The sequence below is a fragment of the Trichomycterus rosablanca genome, chromosome 18 (genome assembly GCF_030014385.1).
Source record: "Trichomycterus rosablanca isolate fTriRos1 chromosome 18, fTriRos1.hap1, whole genome shotgun sequence".
Taxonomy (NCBI): domain Eukaryota; kingdom Metazoa; phylum Chordata; class Actinopteri; order Siluriformes; family Trichomycteridae; genus Trichomycterus; species Trichomycterus rosablanca.
The window spans coordinates 22,846,949-22,863,283 of NC_086005.1; the positions used below are offsets into that span (position 1 = coordinate 22,846,949).

Below are 16,335 nucleotides of genomic sequence, written 5' to 3' on the forward strand. Positions count from 1 at the left end.
GTGTGCATCTCTATTTACCGTCCGCTCTTCTAAACATCTAAGGAATTCCCACAAGAACAACAAAAGCGAAATAATGAAAATAATTAACACAAAATGGACAAAACATTGTTTATTAGGGACGGAACATTTGATTGAACATTTGAAGTGAAACAAGCTTTAAAGCCTCGGTATCAGATGTTCCGTCCCTAATAAACAATGTTTTGTCCATTTTGTGTTAATTATTTTCATTATTTCGCTTTTGTTGTTCTTGTGGGAATTCCTTAGATGTTTAGAAGAGCGGACGGTAAATAGAGATGCACACGCCACGTCTAACCGTCTGCACAAAACTTTCCACAAGAAAAACAATAGCGGGTCAACTGGATAAAATGATTTCCACAAACTAGACAAAACCTTGTTTATCGTCACCATCACAAACTCCGTTCACTTTATCGCTGAGAAACAGTTTGATTGACAGCAGGTAAGCAACACGCACTTCCGGTTTATTGTCCCTGCCTTTTCCGTCAGAAATGTGCGGCCGGGAAGTGCAAAACAAATATACATTTTAGAAAACAAAATTACATATGCCGAAAATAAATTTACAAGTGCTGAAACACTTTTACATATGCCAAAACAAATTTACAAACACTGGGTACCCGAGCACTTGTAAATTTGTTTTTGCTTTTGTTGTAAATTTGTTTTTGTTTTTTTGTAATTTTGTTTTCTGAAATGTAAATTTGTTTTGCACTTCTCGGCCACCGTATTAATCACTTCTCAAGGTTATATCGAACACAGTCATGGACAATTTACTATCTCCAATTCACCTCACTTGCATGTCTTTGGACTGTGGGAGGAAACCGGAACACCCGGGGGAAACCCACACAGACACGGGGAGAACATGCAAACTCCACACAGAAAGGACCCAGATTGCCCCACCTGGGGGATCGAACCCAGGACCTTCTTGCTGTGAGGCCACCATGCCGCCTGAGTGTATAAACACAATTACTGATGAATGAATGATGCAAGGGGCACCAGCCAAAATCTTGCTTAGGGCACCACACTGGTCAGGACCGACTCTGCATCCTGTCAGCAGGGTGAAGCAATTACATTGGAAGCAGTGATAACATGAGCCATGTCATTGGGATTAGTTAAGGGTTTTGAAAAGCTCATAACAGCCCAAAAACACATACAGAAAGATCAGATATAACAAAACTCGCATCTCTCAAAGTATTTTCGCTTTACATTGATTAGAGACATTGTAAAATGATACACACATGGTACACAACATGGCCAGAAGTTGCTAAGCCACATGTTTAGTTGAGCATCTCGCTTTAAATCCACTTTTCAGTAAGGAGTTGGTCTTTCTTTGTTACAATTTTAGCCAGAGGTGTTAAAAAAATGTTAAAAAAAAAATTTTTTTTCTAAACTTGGAATGTAAACTAGGAAATGGTTTAATTTTGATAAAGGGGGTAAACGGAATACAAGAACAGCATCCAGTTGTAGGGGGGTCCAAAGCTATCTATACATGCTAGAAGATTTAACCAGCTAACTAAATAAAACTAATTGTGGAGCTTTCTGTAAAATTAGTTTATACATTCCCAAAATCATCTCCAGTGACTAGCAACAAATCATCTATAGCTGGGCTGAGGCTGGCTAGCTAGCTGGCCAATCCAGCTAAACCAGTGGCCACCAAGTGAGGAATATGGCCATGCTAAAGAAGATTAGAAAGAGCCACTCCCAAACTACTGCCGTTAAAAATGGTTTTATTAAAGTAAATCATCTATATAATATGAATTATAAGAAGTGTGGCATCAGTTTGGGGAAGGATCATTTTTTGTTCTAGCATGACTAGGCCCCTGTGCAAAGCAAGTTCTGGATTAATGTGAAGGAACTCAAATGGCCTGCACAGATCCCTGGCTTTAACCCCAATTAACACCTTTGGGATTCATTGGAATATTAATTGCAAATGGGCAAAAATTCCCACAGACACTTCAAAATCATCTGGAAAATGTTTTCAGACAAGTGTAGAGGTGGCCCATGGTTTTGAATGGGATGTCCAACAAGCTCATGGCCAGGTGTCCACATATCTTTGGCCAAATTGTTCATGTGGACCACATATTGCTGTGTCAAAGGATCTTATATATTCAGTGTTGCTGACTTCATTTAAAAAAACCTAAATATTGGCCAGCTAACCCATATGAGGCTTGTGTGCAGCTGCTTGGCAATGAAATCAATTCGAAATCAAGTATTAGACTTTTTTTAGTATGGCCGGAATAATAAAACCCAACATTTAGCTATGAAGTTAAACATCTTGCTTGTTTTGCTTGACTTTTGACCTCGATAAATACCGTAAATCTTCTTCAGCCCCATGTATGTACGTGCATTACTGGTGAAAACCTCTCTCTCTCACTGATGACGTACAACAACCGAGTTCTGATTAATCGTGAAGGTTCATTCGGGGGGTTAATTAAACTGTGAGTCTCATTTATTCTCAACAGAGGAATTCTAGTGGTTAGTGTCAGCCAGGGAAAAGAAGTTACATTAAATAAAAATCAACATTATAATTGCAGTTATTCCATGATCTCACATAGCTAATCTCATATTTTCCTATGAATAAAGCAATATGTTCCTGTCACATGTGTTATGCTAATGTAATTTATTGTGGCTGTGGGTAGAACAATGAATGTAGCTGGCTACTAAATGTTAATAATCAATCATGTTACATGCCTATTAGTACACAGAAACAAAAATGCTTTTTGGTTTACACCAGACAACGTAAGTGTTTGTTTTTCTTTCCCCCAACAATTGTACATTTAATAGTCATATATTCATTTATCACAAAGAATTACTTGAAAATAGACAGCATTGTTTGTAGGTAAATAAATAAATGAATGAGCGATAGCTTACGATTACAAAAGAGGTGCCATCAGCCGGCCAGCAGTCTATACAGACATGATTGGCTACATTTTGGGGTGGTGGGGGGTGATAGGGGATGGATTGGCACCCTATTTGGGGTATTTTTGCTCTGCGCCTAGTGTTTCCTGTGAAACGGGACAGACCGCGACCCCGACCAGGGTAAAGTAGTTGATGAAATAAAATAAAATGACATTTAGTGAAGAAGCAAGCTTCTGAATGTGTGGTTTCCTTTTTATGTATATATATATATAAGTCTACCCAGTTCCAGTTACCCTTCAAAACACTCAAAAAGCAAAACCTTGGGGCGATGCTAATTAGAGTCATGAGTCATTAATCACTGTGTTATAAATGTATGATGCCGACCAGCATTGGTATAAGATTGTAGCACGGCTACTTCTGCTATTGCCAAGTTTACAGATGTACTTTTGTCAAGGCTTTTTCTCAAACCTGAAGTGGAGCGATGTTCTATCTGCTCTGCTCTCAGGAGAATAAGGTCAGGAAGGTTAGCAAGTGGTTGTCGGTCACTGCACAGATCAATCTGAACAGTCTTTGTTTCAAAAAGTAAGAATCTAATACAGTTTTTGTTGTCTTTGCCTCTTGTCAAAATATTTGTACATTTTTAGTTTTAGTTAATAAAATACTACCTTTTGATTTAAAGGTATTTCATCTGTTGTTAAATGGATCAGCAGATTATTGGAATCACTTTCTTTTCCTCTGTTTGATGTTCATATAGAGTTTATTATTTAATTACTTTATTGAGCACATTTATTTACTGGCTGGCTGATCAGATTGGTCTCAGCAGTAGTGGCGGTAGTATTGTATACTACCTGTAGTTATAGGTTTTAGGACACTAAATATATTTTGCATACCAACCAGAGTTTGAAAGTTAACAGGTTACACATGACTCATCAGTTCAAGTTCTATTTTAAATACTGTCACAGGTAATTTTGTATCTCCAATTCACCTCACTTGCACTTTTTTGGACTGTGGGAAAGAAGCCCACGCAAACATGGGGACAACATGCAGACTCCGCACAGAAAGAACCTGGATTGCTCCACCTGGGAATCAAACCCAGGAGCTTCTTGCTGTGAGGCGACAATGCTACCCACTAGTCCAGTATCTTAACTATTGAGCCTTCACTGCTGGAGATTGCTGAGTTGAATGGATTGCTTTTTAACAGTTAGATCAATAACAGTCCTTATTCAGCCATCACAAAGCTATACACTGAGCCATTCTCACATAAACACTGGGACTAGTGGAAACTAAACATTAAAATCTCCTTACTTTAGCCGCTTGGCCATAAGCTTGTTGGACTGCTTTTTAAAACCATGGGCATTTACATAGTTGCATCTCTTTTTACTCAGTGTTTAAGTGGGATGAAAGATTGCTCATGGAATTTTCCTGCACATATTGGATTTTTACCACCTAACCTTATACATATATTACAGTACTGGGCTGATGATCAAACCTTTACTGGTAGACACTTCTTTTACATTTACATTTTCAGCATTTAGCAGACGCTTTTATCCAAAGCGACTTACACGATGAGCTGAACACGATGAGCAATTGAGGGTTAAGGGCCTTGCTCAGGGATCCAACAGTGGCAACTTGGTGGTGGTGGGGCTTGAACCGGCAATGTTCTGTTTACTAGTCCAGTACCTTAACCACTGAGCTATCACTGCCCTTCTTTTAATGAGCAGCTCGTCATTGCGTTGTCAAACACTAGCAGTTAGCTTTGAACTTTATTTGATGTTATACAGCAGCCCACATCTTAATGATGGATATGTTTCCACAGTAAATAGCTTGCCATTACATTTGTCACAGATGTTTATACAAACCTGCTGAAACTCTGTTAGAACTATTTCCTATTTAAATTTTTTTAGATGCCATAGAAGGTTAGTAAGTGCATGTTATTGCTTCAGCCTAAGTGCTTAGTAAAGAGGTGATTAAGACCTTTAATCGTTTTTTGAAGACAGCGAGAGACTCAGATGTTTGGACAGACAGGGAAGGTTCGTTCCACCATTTGGATGCCAGTACAGAAAAGACCATTGATGTGTGTCTTTCTCGAGTTCTGGGTGGAGAATCAAGATGAGGAAGACTAGTGGCTTGAAGGTTGCATGGTACAGAACAGGGTTTTATGAGCTCTCTAAGGTAGCTTGGGGCTGGTCCATTTTTGGCTTTGTAAGTGAGCATCATTGTTTTACACCGAATACAGGCAGCAGTTGTGTGATGTGGCAGTGATTGGGTTGGTTAAAAACCAGACAGGCAGCTGCATTTTTAATAGTGGACATGGGAGCACCTGCCAGGAGGTAGTTGCAGTGGTCCAGCCAAGAGATTACAAATGACTGGACAAGAATCTGAGTGGCTTCCAGAGGGAGAAATGGTCGAATCTTCTTGATGTTGTAAAGGTGGAAACGGCACAATCTTCCACACTAATGTTGGGGTTGATAGGCAATACACACTACCTCATTTACTCATTTACTTTCACACACTCACCCCTCAAAACCTTAGTTAGCTTTGGTTAAATAATAGATGACACAATATGGCATTTCAAAATGTTTTAATAATAAATAAGGTGAGAAATGACACTTTTTTATTTTAACTCTAAATGTGAGATTATCAGTCATGAAAAGTTATGGCTGACAATTTAAAGCAGTTGTACTTTTTTTTCTTAACATAGTAAACACTAAATGATGGACAGCACAAGATTCTTTTTAAAGAACATATTCTCACACACATTGTTCATCAGCTGAAAAGAAGAGAAAAAAACTCTTACTGCAATAGTATGGATTCAAACCATAGACATAAAAGCAGCTATGTGCTGGCTGAGCCCAGTGGTGCTCTGCACTACCATACCATAGGAAACCCTGGTATCAGGTTTTTTATCCCTTAACAAAAAAAGTCCATGTTATTTCTATACAGTACAGGCAGGTCCACAGCGGGACAGATCAACGTCCAGAAACTTGTTTGGTAGTGGCCGACATTCTTATTCATAATACAACAGCAGTGTACATCATTTTTTGGAACAATCTCTCCTCAAGACTGAACGGAAGGGACTCTCTTTATCTCAGCATTTTAAATCAAAAGATATTGGCCATTGCACGTTTTCTTGTTTTCCCGTCATTTAAGTGCATTTGTCTTATCAAATGTAACGTTTCATCGTTAATAACGAGATGACGGATTGCTACTGCACAGTCTGTCTTGATTCAGGTAACTCGATTACCAAGCTTGCGTGAGACCTTCAGCGGATGAAGCAGATCGTCTCATTTCCATCGAATTCATTTGCAAAAATAAAAGCACACCGGCTTTCTTATTTGTCCCGTCCAATCTCAAACACGACGCTTGATGAGACGCCACGTATTTCGCTCCTTATAATTCGGAACGCTTCATAGCTACAACTGGTTTAACATAAATGCTTAATGATTGTGCTTTTAAAACCAAAGACAAAAAATAACATACATTAACAATAACAACATCAATAACAAAATGTCAACAGTGCATTATATATAAAAAAGAAAACAACGGCAGCACATTTTAACGATTTGGTAAATTTACAATAGTGACTACCCTCATGCCCAGTTTTTTTTATCTGCAGGAATGAGGTTTCGAGCGCAGACAGGGAAGACCATACTGAAGCGCTGTATCACAGTATGAGCGAGGAGCGCTTCTTTTGTGCCGGTGATGGTCCGCTGCTCCCACGCACAGTTTCTATTACGCTCACACCAGCAGATTAGGCAGCTAACGTGACTGCGTGGGAACGTACCGACTCGACGGACACAGGCTCGCAGCCGTTAGTGGGGCTTTAACGCACAAAGCATCACCTACTCAAAAAGAAACTCGAGAGCATCAACGACAGCATCACATTTTCCCTCTCTGGCTTCCACTGGAAAGATTAAATATTGAAGCAGAAATAAAAGAAAACATTACACATTGGTCAGTTTTTTTTCTGTATGGACAGTACAGATCATTTACAGAATCGTGAATGACCGAAGATGGTATGATTTGTGTATGGTGCACAGTATTAAGAGAGATTTTCTCTCGAAGGTCTGGAACATCTGGATCATTTGTGACATCCCAAACTGTCCTCCTCGTCCTCAACTGTCCAGCAACTATAAACAAAAAAAGACAGGACACAGGCTGTAAATTACATAGTTTATTGCAGAATTTACATTATTAGGTTTTGCACTACCTAGATGTGTGAACACCTTAAAATGTACAAACCCCATTTCTAGAAAAGGATAACTGATAGAGGTGAAAAGAAAAGATTCCCAGTATTTCGTTAATATTTACACATCTGGAATGTGATGCCTGCAACACACTTAAACAAAGTTTTGAGGCGTGTTTACCCCAGTGTCCCATCACCTTTCTTATTAATTACACTTTTTATGGTTTGGAAACTGATGTCACTAATTGTTGCAGTTTTGCAGGTGGAATTTTTGTTCATTCTTGCTTGATACGAAACTTCAACTGCTCAACAGTCTGTAGTCGCTATTGTCTGAATCACCTCTTCACGATGCTCCATACATTTTGAACAGGAGACAGATCTGGACTGCAGACAGGCCAGCTAAGCACAGTAGTGTTCCCAGTTCCTTTGTTTAGAGATAATGGATCCCAATACAGTTTGGTGGAATCCTAGAGCTGTAAACAGCTTTGTAACCTTTTCTAGACTAAAATATTTCAACAACTTGATATATGCAGTATCTAATAACCTATGTACTTAATGTTGTAACAGTGCAGCCTAATTTAATAATTATGAAATCAGATTTTTTTTTAATCCTAGACTAAAACATAATCTCAGCTTTGGGTGCAAATGTGAGCAAATACAAATCCAGGAGGATTACAAATAAATAATAAGTGTGATGTCCAAAGTATCCTACCTCTGTTTCCTCTTCTTGGTGAGAAAAGGTGCCCATAGCGGAGAGTCCTGTGTTGCTGGGGTTTTTGCGGCCTCCTGATCCCGTGTCTTCCCTCCGGCGGCCCCCAGAGCCTCGGGAAGACATCGAACTGGAAGAGCTGGGAGCGTCTCTCTGAGCGTGCGCAGTAGGGAATGAGGGTCGGTTGTATGGAGGAATATCCTCTGCTACTGCACATGTAGTGAAAGCAAATTGATTAGCTACAATCTCAGATTCAGTAACATAAGCAATCGCATCACAATAGATGACGTGTCAATTTAATCATACAATATTTACCTGCAGGTTGACGTGTTTTGCCGCCACCTTTCCGCTGCTCTCCTCGTCGCTCAGCAGAGGCCTCCCTGGTCCGGTAGCCCCCTGCACTTCCTCTCCTGTCTCTGGACTCCTCACAGCCCATCCTGGGAAGCGTAGCACCCCTGTCCTCATAACCACACCTGGAACCATGACTGGGAGACTTCACACCAAAGGAAGGGCTCAGGAGCATGGACTTATCTGAACAAGGGGACAGAAAAAACATTGTGTATTTTCAGATGGTACAAGGTTTCATTTTTATCAACTGCTTTATTTTGGTCAGGGCCATGGCGGGTCCAGTTTCACTCAGCACTATACTATACTAAAATGCGCTATACAAACAAATTTGACTTGACTTGATACATGAATGGCTATTTCTGAAAGTAAGTATTGGGTTTAAATTGGCACCCTGTCCTGGTATTCCTGCCTTGCACCCAGTGTTTTCTGGTGAAATCACGAAACTATAAAATCCAAACAATTGAAGCTTAGAACCATGTTTAGTGGCAACCTGATGGTAGTGGGGCTAGAACTGGTGACCTTCCATTTACTAGCCCAGCACCTTTACGCTTGTGCCACCGCTACCATCATTCTAATAGAACCTTAGAACATCTTTGCCAACTGTGGAAGCCAGTAGGGTTAAAAAAATTAACTGCTTGACTAAGGCAAATTTAAGCATCATACCATCTGTGTAGTCCTCTGGTTGTTGCTGCTGCTGGTGAGCGGATATATGCTGCTTGTGCTTTTTATGTGGTTTCTTCTGCATCGCTGCAGTGCTCATGTTGCTGTCCGTGGACAATGGACTACCAGGACGGTGACCAACGTGATATCTCTGACCTTAAAGAGAAAACAACAGGGTTAGTCCACAGTAGCACAGTTTTTTTAATGGAATACTATTGATAAACGACGAGACGTACAGGTGCAACATTATTATTCTAGCTGGGTTCTAGACATAATCAGCTATGTCTGAGGGTGGGTATGGCGAACAGGATGGATTGATGCCCTATCCAGGGTGTGTTCTTGCCATCAGACCCTGGAATTTAGGCCAGAATCTAAAAGGGGCAACTGGGTCAGTTTACACTAACCAACCCACAACGTTTGGAATGTGGGATATACCGAAGCAAAACCACATGGACCACTGTTAAGAGTTTGGCATGTTCTCCCACAACAATGTGAAAACCTGGGGAATAGTGGGAATACTGGCTACTCAAATTTGTCTCTGAATGTGGCATTCTTGCCTACTGTAAAAATGAACTGACTAGACCACAGGCCCTCATCACTTACCACCTCCTCCGATGTCCTCAGGCCCCCCTGGATAACGCGCCACCCGCAGGCCGGCGTATTCTGCCGCCGTGGCCACAGCCTGAGCAAAGTCAGCGTCGGTGAAGAAGGAGCCATCAGAGGAACTGATGGCGCTGGAGCGACCCGAAGAGCCGTTGTCCTCCTCAGAGGCCGAACCCCAGCCGTTGATCATCGAGCCGGTGACGGAGCTCTCCAGGTCGCCCGTACTGGAGGCCGGAGTCTGCTCTAAACCTCTGTGCAGATGCAGCCGGCGCGAGAGATGAACCTGCGGCTGGATCTGCTGAGGCTGGTAGTGAGAGCCAGAATGCTGCTGGTACTGCCTCTGCCCTGACTCGCCATCTGTCTGATCACACTCCTCCTCGCCTTCCTCCTCCAGTGCCAGGGGGCCAGAGATGTAGCCGTAGGTGTGCGTGGGGGAGAGGGGCTGAGGCGGAAGAGGGGGGCTCGCCGCGTGCCGCCTGAGAACGAGAAACGAGTCTGATCAGCACATGTAATACAGTTCCGTGTCCAAAAGTACGCCGCCATCCTTCTCGTTTAGCTACTCACTGGCAGTAAAATAGCACACTGGAGCGCCAATAGCTTGTAACGAAGCGCCATGGGAAGATGCCACGTTTCCAACAAGTGAATCATGTTCATCAGATTTATGCACAGCTACAGCTGCTCTGTTCAACTGTGACATTATTGGGAGGGTTTTTTGATTTTGAAATCATAAATCATGCTTTCCTTTCTGGCAGCTGTGAGTGAAGAAAAGAACTTGCCTCAATGCATACTGCCTAATGTAAAATATGATGGATGAGGAATTATGGTCTGTTGTTTCTTTTTCACTGTTCAGGCTAGTTCTGTGATGTTAAATCTTAAAGCAGCAGTAGGGAACTTTTTAAGGATTAGGGAATTTGGAGCCCTCTTTGGTAGAACTTTGTTACTGCAGGCAAGTTAACAGTTTTCTCGCATGTATGGATGATTACCAGAGGGATTCAATACACATTTAAGGTAGTTTTCAGAGGTACCTCAACCCAGTCGCTGTAATGATTTGGTCCTTATCAAAGTCACTCAGGTTTTTATGCTGCCTATATACCAAATAGGAATTTTGGGGGTGTGGTCCTAATGTTTTGACTCATCAGTGTTAGTGTTCGAGTCTTTCAGTTACAGAAAAAAAACAATGGCTAAAATTATTGAAATAATTTATTGCCTCAATCAGATTCTTGTAAACCTTACCTATTATACTGGTTATACTGGTTATTACATGGCATGGGTATGTATATCAGGTGTCATTGCTGTACCTGCGTTCTTCATGGTTGCCGTGTATCTCTCCTTGAGAGGAGGGCGCCAGCGTGACAGCGGACTGATGACTGTAGGCCATTCCCACCGGAGAGCAGGCTGTCCCTCTAACAGGTGGAGTAGGGCACCTGACCAAACTCTTCTGCTCTTCCTCCTCCTCTTCTTCCTCCGTCTCCCCCTGATGCAGGTACATGCGGCTCTGATCGAAGCTGAACCAAAAACAAGATGTTAGTTTACAGGACGACCCACACAAATTCACCGCCGTGTTTTAGTCTGTGCGTATACCTCTTATCCAAAGGCTGCAGATAGTCCTCGGAGCTGCGGCTGGGTGGGGGGTTGAGAGGAGGGGGCGGCAATGGCTCACCCCAGTTCACTGCGTTCTGCTTGGATAACTTTGGGGTGCGAGTCCCTTTTTTCTGATTTTGACTCCCTGAGGAGGAAAACAGATTTATGACCTTCAGTTTATGTTTATTGTTATTGGTTAAACAAGTCATACAAAACTATGCAGACAAAACAATCCTTTATGCAGACAAAACAATCCGTTATGCAGACAAAACAATCCTTTATGCAGACAAAACAAGTAATGATTATGCAAAAATGTCACCAGATTATTGTACATCGTTACTCTGATTGGCCAGTTATTATTCGTAAAGCAAACAAGAACTGTTAGCCCAAGTAAGCGTGTTATGCATAATATAGGAGCCATGCCACATAAAAAAATGAGTCATGGACCCAGAGAGGCTAGTGATTAACCAGTTAACTGATAATAAATTATTGTTTGATTAATGCTCTTGGTTAATAAGGTAATTTAAATGAATTTCCAGCTGCTGGTACTTGATTTAAACTGAGGGCGAAGTTACTGAGCTCTCTCTCGCACACATTGTACAGAGGGTTTAGACTAATGATTTTAGACGCACCCTTACCCACCTTCAGTGCACATGCACAAGTTGACAGGTACATACTTATTTAAAGAAAGAGTTGCAGTTCTACTCCGAACACTCTTCTGTATTTTCTGTTCCCAATGTAGTCATAAGTAGTCACCTGATCATATTTCGCCTCTATGGCTACAGACCTTCAGACTGAGGAGGATCACAAGTGCCAAACGCCCCCTCCGACACATGTGCAGTACTAACTGCATCTTTTCACCGGCACAAGGCGGGTTTATTTAGTGATCTGTGTCACGCACTGAGAGTCACACACTGATCTCCATTATCCCCTGTCTCATTGTGTAGGTGCCATTGATCAGTCAGCAGATGCCGTAATTGCAGCAGTTATGAGGAAGCCCTGTTCAGCCTGATAGCAGAGCTGTAATTCAAACTCGAAAGCTCAAGATCTTAGCACTGGAGGACTAGTGTATTTAACTTCTGCGCCATTCAGACGTTCCAGAGAACCTGTATTGTAATGCATTTATATTATTTAAATTATAGACAACAGAACTACTTTGTATTAAATTTACAAACAGAAGCTTTTTCAAGTCAGTGTGAAATCTGACCACATCACCCTATCCAGACATTAGCCAATCATGACACCCTTTGGGCAGATCTCAGCAATGCTGAGATTCGAACCACGGATCCCCGGGTTTAGCAGCAATGGGCTAGTGTACTTCACTGCTTCGCCACCCGGGTACCTCTAAATTACAACCAATGTATTGCTAGTCAAATGTTTTATTTTGGTCATACTGTCCTTTAAAATCTTGTTTAGGTGTACCAGCTGGGGATTTCCCCCCTTTATTAGCTAATAAATATATTTAAAATAAACTCTATGTAAAATACAAATAGATATCATCAGCACAGACAAAAACCTTTCCAGTTTGCTATGCAAAGCAGTTTATAATGACAGCCCGGTATGGTTTCCACAATGGAGCGAGGTGTTGCATCATACCTGAGGTGCTGTTGCTAGCTCGGTCTGAGCTGTGATAAGAGCCTGCAGAGCTGTGCTCATTTGCCTGGTTGTAGGGAATAGTGGCAGGCAGACCAACTTCACCCCCTCTGTAAAGATCTTAAAAAAAAAAAAATAGCACAAATAATTACTTGGCTTCAACAATACAAGCGCTACATCATGAACACTGTTTACCTGAATGTTTTCTTTTGCACTTACCCTTGTTAAGCCTATTTTGTTCCATGACGTTAAACTGCATCTGTGTTGGTACATCTGGTGGCTTTTGCTGCTGGGCCTTCCAGCGCTTGTCGTTAAAGTCGCCAGGTCCCACGCCGCTGTTCTTGCTCATGATGTTTGACTGGATGAGCTGGGTCGTCGCGTAAGGGGTGGGCTCATAAGGTGTCGGTGGGCTCCCTCCCGGCCCCATGTAGCACATGCTGGGGTTGTTAAAGGTCTTCATTTCGTTGAGTTTGTTGGACAGGTCCACGTCGGTGTACACGGGCGAGTCGGAGCCGATCATCACTCCCTGCTTGCTGTCCAGCTGGCTGTTGTAGTTCGCAATGCAATCAGCTGAAAAAAAGTATATAAAGATGTTGTGTGTTTACAGAAAGAAATGCGGTTTAAAAACAATTAGGGGCAAGTTGGGTAGCACTGTCGCCTCACAGCAAGAAGGTCCTGAGTTTGATCCCCAGGTGGGGAGGTCCGGGTTCTTGAATCTTGTGTAATGAGTAACTACCATTTCTGTCATGAATGTAACCAGTGTGTAAATCATGACGTTAAAATCCTAATAAATAATAAATGAAATCAAATAGTACTACAAAACAGTCAAACAAAAATTTTGAACTATGTGAATTCTTAAAGATTAAATTAAATTAAATTGAATTAGATCACATTATTGTTAAAACCTAAAAACAGATGTAGATAGTTAATATTAATTCATAAATATCCAGTAATTCCATTTATTTTGCAAATTATTATTAATAATTAAGACTACGCTGTTACTCAGGTCATTATTTTACTGTTGATTACTCAAGAAATTATTACTTATACCTGTACCATTACAGCTTTTGGCTAATCCAACAGCCTTTGCACATAATGCATATTTATATGCATAATTTACAATACAATATAAAATAAAGAAATATAGGATTTTAACGTCATGTTTTGCACACTTCGGTTACATTCATGACAGGAACGGTAGTTACTGGTTACACAAGATTCATCAGTTCTAGTTTTTAATGTCAAACACAGTCATGGACAATTAAGTATCTCCAATTCACCTCACTTGCATGTCTTTGGACTGTGGGAGGAAACCAGAGCACCCGGAGGAAACCCACACAGAAAGGAAAAAGAAAACGCTCCACCTGGGAATCGAACCCAGGACCTTCTTGCGACAGTGAGGCGACAGTGCTACCCACTGAGTCACCGTGCCACCCTTCATAAAGGAATGCAAACGTGATTTAATATCCTGATGTTTGTTAATGTACCCAATAGAATTTATGGGCTTATAATGTAGGGCCAGCAGAGCACTCTTAACTTATTTTGGAACTTGAAATTCCACTTCAAATCCTGAGCTAGTAAAAGTCTATCTTGTATTTCAGGTCAGGTTTTAGTGTTCCCACATTTAACATTAAAAATTCACCGCCCTGCGGAAGTTCCTCTGTCAGACAGGCGAGCGATGCATGAGATACTATGGTAATACAACTGTTTGGTGGTTGCAGTAGCAGAGAGGAAGAACTGCTGCAGTAAAACTTTTATAAATCGGAGTAGGGACAGCTGGGCAGGGGAGAGAACGCCAGAGTAAAGGACAAATTTACCACAGAATACACATACACAGATCGATCTCGGTTTCAAACGGAGCAGCCCGGTAGATCTGAGTATCTTAAACAAACAAGCAGAGCACCCATAAAATGAAGTCGGCTTTATTGCAGGAAGCCTATTAGTCCTCTGTGTGCTCACGGTCTTCCTCGGCGTCTTTCTACCGCACTAATTGCTGCAGCAGACTTGATGAAAAGCACTAAAGAGCGTACCTTTCCAATAATCCACATCTATAATTAGGCAAGCAAACATATTTTTACGGCTGCTTTTATATTCGACCACGGATTGACTATGACTATTGAATAGGTTCGACTTTGCTCTGTAATCTGAAGATGTAGCCTGCAGCCATCTCATAAAAATGGGTGGATCGATCCCAGGCATCGAGCTTGGTTTCAGAAGGGAGGATGGAAGTTCACTAAAACACCTCATTTCTACAAGCCTGAAAAATGTGCTTCCCTCTAGAGCGGCTAAATGAGGCATGGGCAGTCAGGACGTGTTTTATGATAAATGTGAACAGTTATGATGAACAAAAAAAGTATCAGATTTTAAACAAGCTGTCTCCTGTTCAAGCAGCCTGGCAGGGATGGCAGCAGGTGATGTATGAGTTTGTTAGCTTATAAAGTTGGCACTCCCTGTTTAGGCTTTGCTCGAACAAACAACAGTAGTCATGCTAACCACTGATCTGACTAGGGAATGTTTCACTTTTTTGGACAATATACAGAGGAACCTTGATTTAACGGACCTCCATTTAACGGACAAAATTAGGAAAACTGAATGTGCAGTCCGATTGTTTAAAATTCCCACGAGTGTAACAAGACCTGTTGTTCAGTAATTGTCCACTAGTTGATGCACGTCTCTCTCTTTTACATGAGTGATACACTTTATTTTGCCGGGAGGCTCGCTTTGTTCTCGCCTTTATCTCGATGTCTTATGCTTCATTTTTGCAGGTTCTGCTAAGTTATGGTTTCAAAAGACAAGCGAAGTGGTAAGCGAAAAAGGGTGCATCTAGGTATTGCTAAGATCGCGTTTGTCTGTTTGTTCGCATTTGACATTTTACGGACCAGTGCTCCCCCCTTTTAGTCCGTTAAATCGGGGTTTCTCTGTATATTACTTTTGTTACCCGGATTAGAATTTTCACATTTACATTTTCAGCATTTAGCCGACGCTTTTATCTAAAGCGACTTATAATTGTGACAGTATACAATCTAAGCAATTGAGGGTTAAGGGCCTGGCTCAAGGGCCCAACAGTGGCAACCTGGCAGAGGTGGGGCTTAAACCAACAGCCCTCTGATTACAAGACTGGTACCTTAACCTTGTTTTTTTCTTCCCTAATCTAGTTGTGTCCAATTACCCTGATTGTGTCCTCTATACTTTCGATTCGACACTTCACCGCTGACTGAGGACGCCTCTTAACTGACATGCGCCCCCTCCGGCATGCACAGTCAGTACAGATGACACTGCATTTTTCACCCGCACGAGTCGAGTTCATATACTTGCTGGGCACTGTGCACGGAGGGCCACACCCCCATCAGCATTATTCCTCAGCCCTGTGCAGGCGCCATCAGTCAGCCAGCAGGGGCCGCGGTCGCACCAGTTATGAGTTATGATCCGACTTTCTTACCCTCTAACCCTGAACGACAGCCAGTCGTTGTTCATGCAGCCGCCCAGCCCAGTCGGAATGGCAGAGCTGAGGTTCGATAAACAGCATTTATATTTTGAGATGTTGACTTGTCTAGGTCAGGATCAGTCCTGTTTGCTAGCAAAAGTGCAGACTGCACACTGTTCCAAACTGCACTTTAAATTAGCACATCAAAGACAACACAAAACTAAGAAAGGGTTCTTGGGTAAACATGGTTTGTATATTAGCTCTGTTGTTCTCTTAGCTGTGCTACAATTACCTTTCACAAACATAAATGATGAATGAACTGTTGTTGACCTGTTTTCACTACACATTTTGTGTTTCAAT

General features: G+C 41.7%; 1 protein-coding gene across 1 annotated transcript in view; it reads right to left on the reverse strand.

Annotated features, from left to right (window-relative positions):
* Positions 1–5,450: 5,450 nt before the first annotated feature.
* LOC134332935 (roundabout homolog 1-like) overlaps positions 5,451–16,335 on the reverse strand; it is a 214,454-nt gene continuing 203,569 nt past the window's right edge. The window contains exons 23-31 of the mRNA XM_063014770.1: positions 12,771–13,121; positions 12,555–12,671; positions 10,959–11,103; positions 10,676–10,882; positions 9,378–9,853; positions 8,778–8,930; positions 8,082–8,297; positions 7,770–7,975; positions 5,451–7,001 (exon numbers count right to left, since the gene is read on the reverse strand). Of these exons, the coding sequence (XP_062870840.1) occupies positions 6,987–7,001; positions 7,770–7,975; positions 8,082–8,297; positions 8,778–8,930; positions 9,378–9,853; positions 10,676–10,882; positions 10,959–11,103; positions 12,555–12,671; positions 12,771–13,121 (1,886 nt within the window). The 3' untranslated portion in view covers positions 5,451–6,986. The remainder of the gene's footprint in view (positions 7,002–7,769; positions 7,976–8,081; positions 8,298–8,777; positions 8,931–9,377; positions 9,854–10,675; positions 10,883–10,958; positions 11,104–12,554; positions 12,672–12,770; positions 13,122–16,335) is intronic.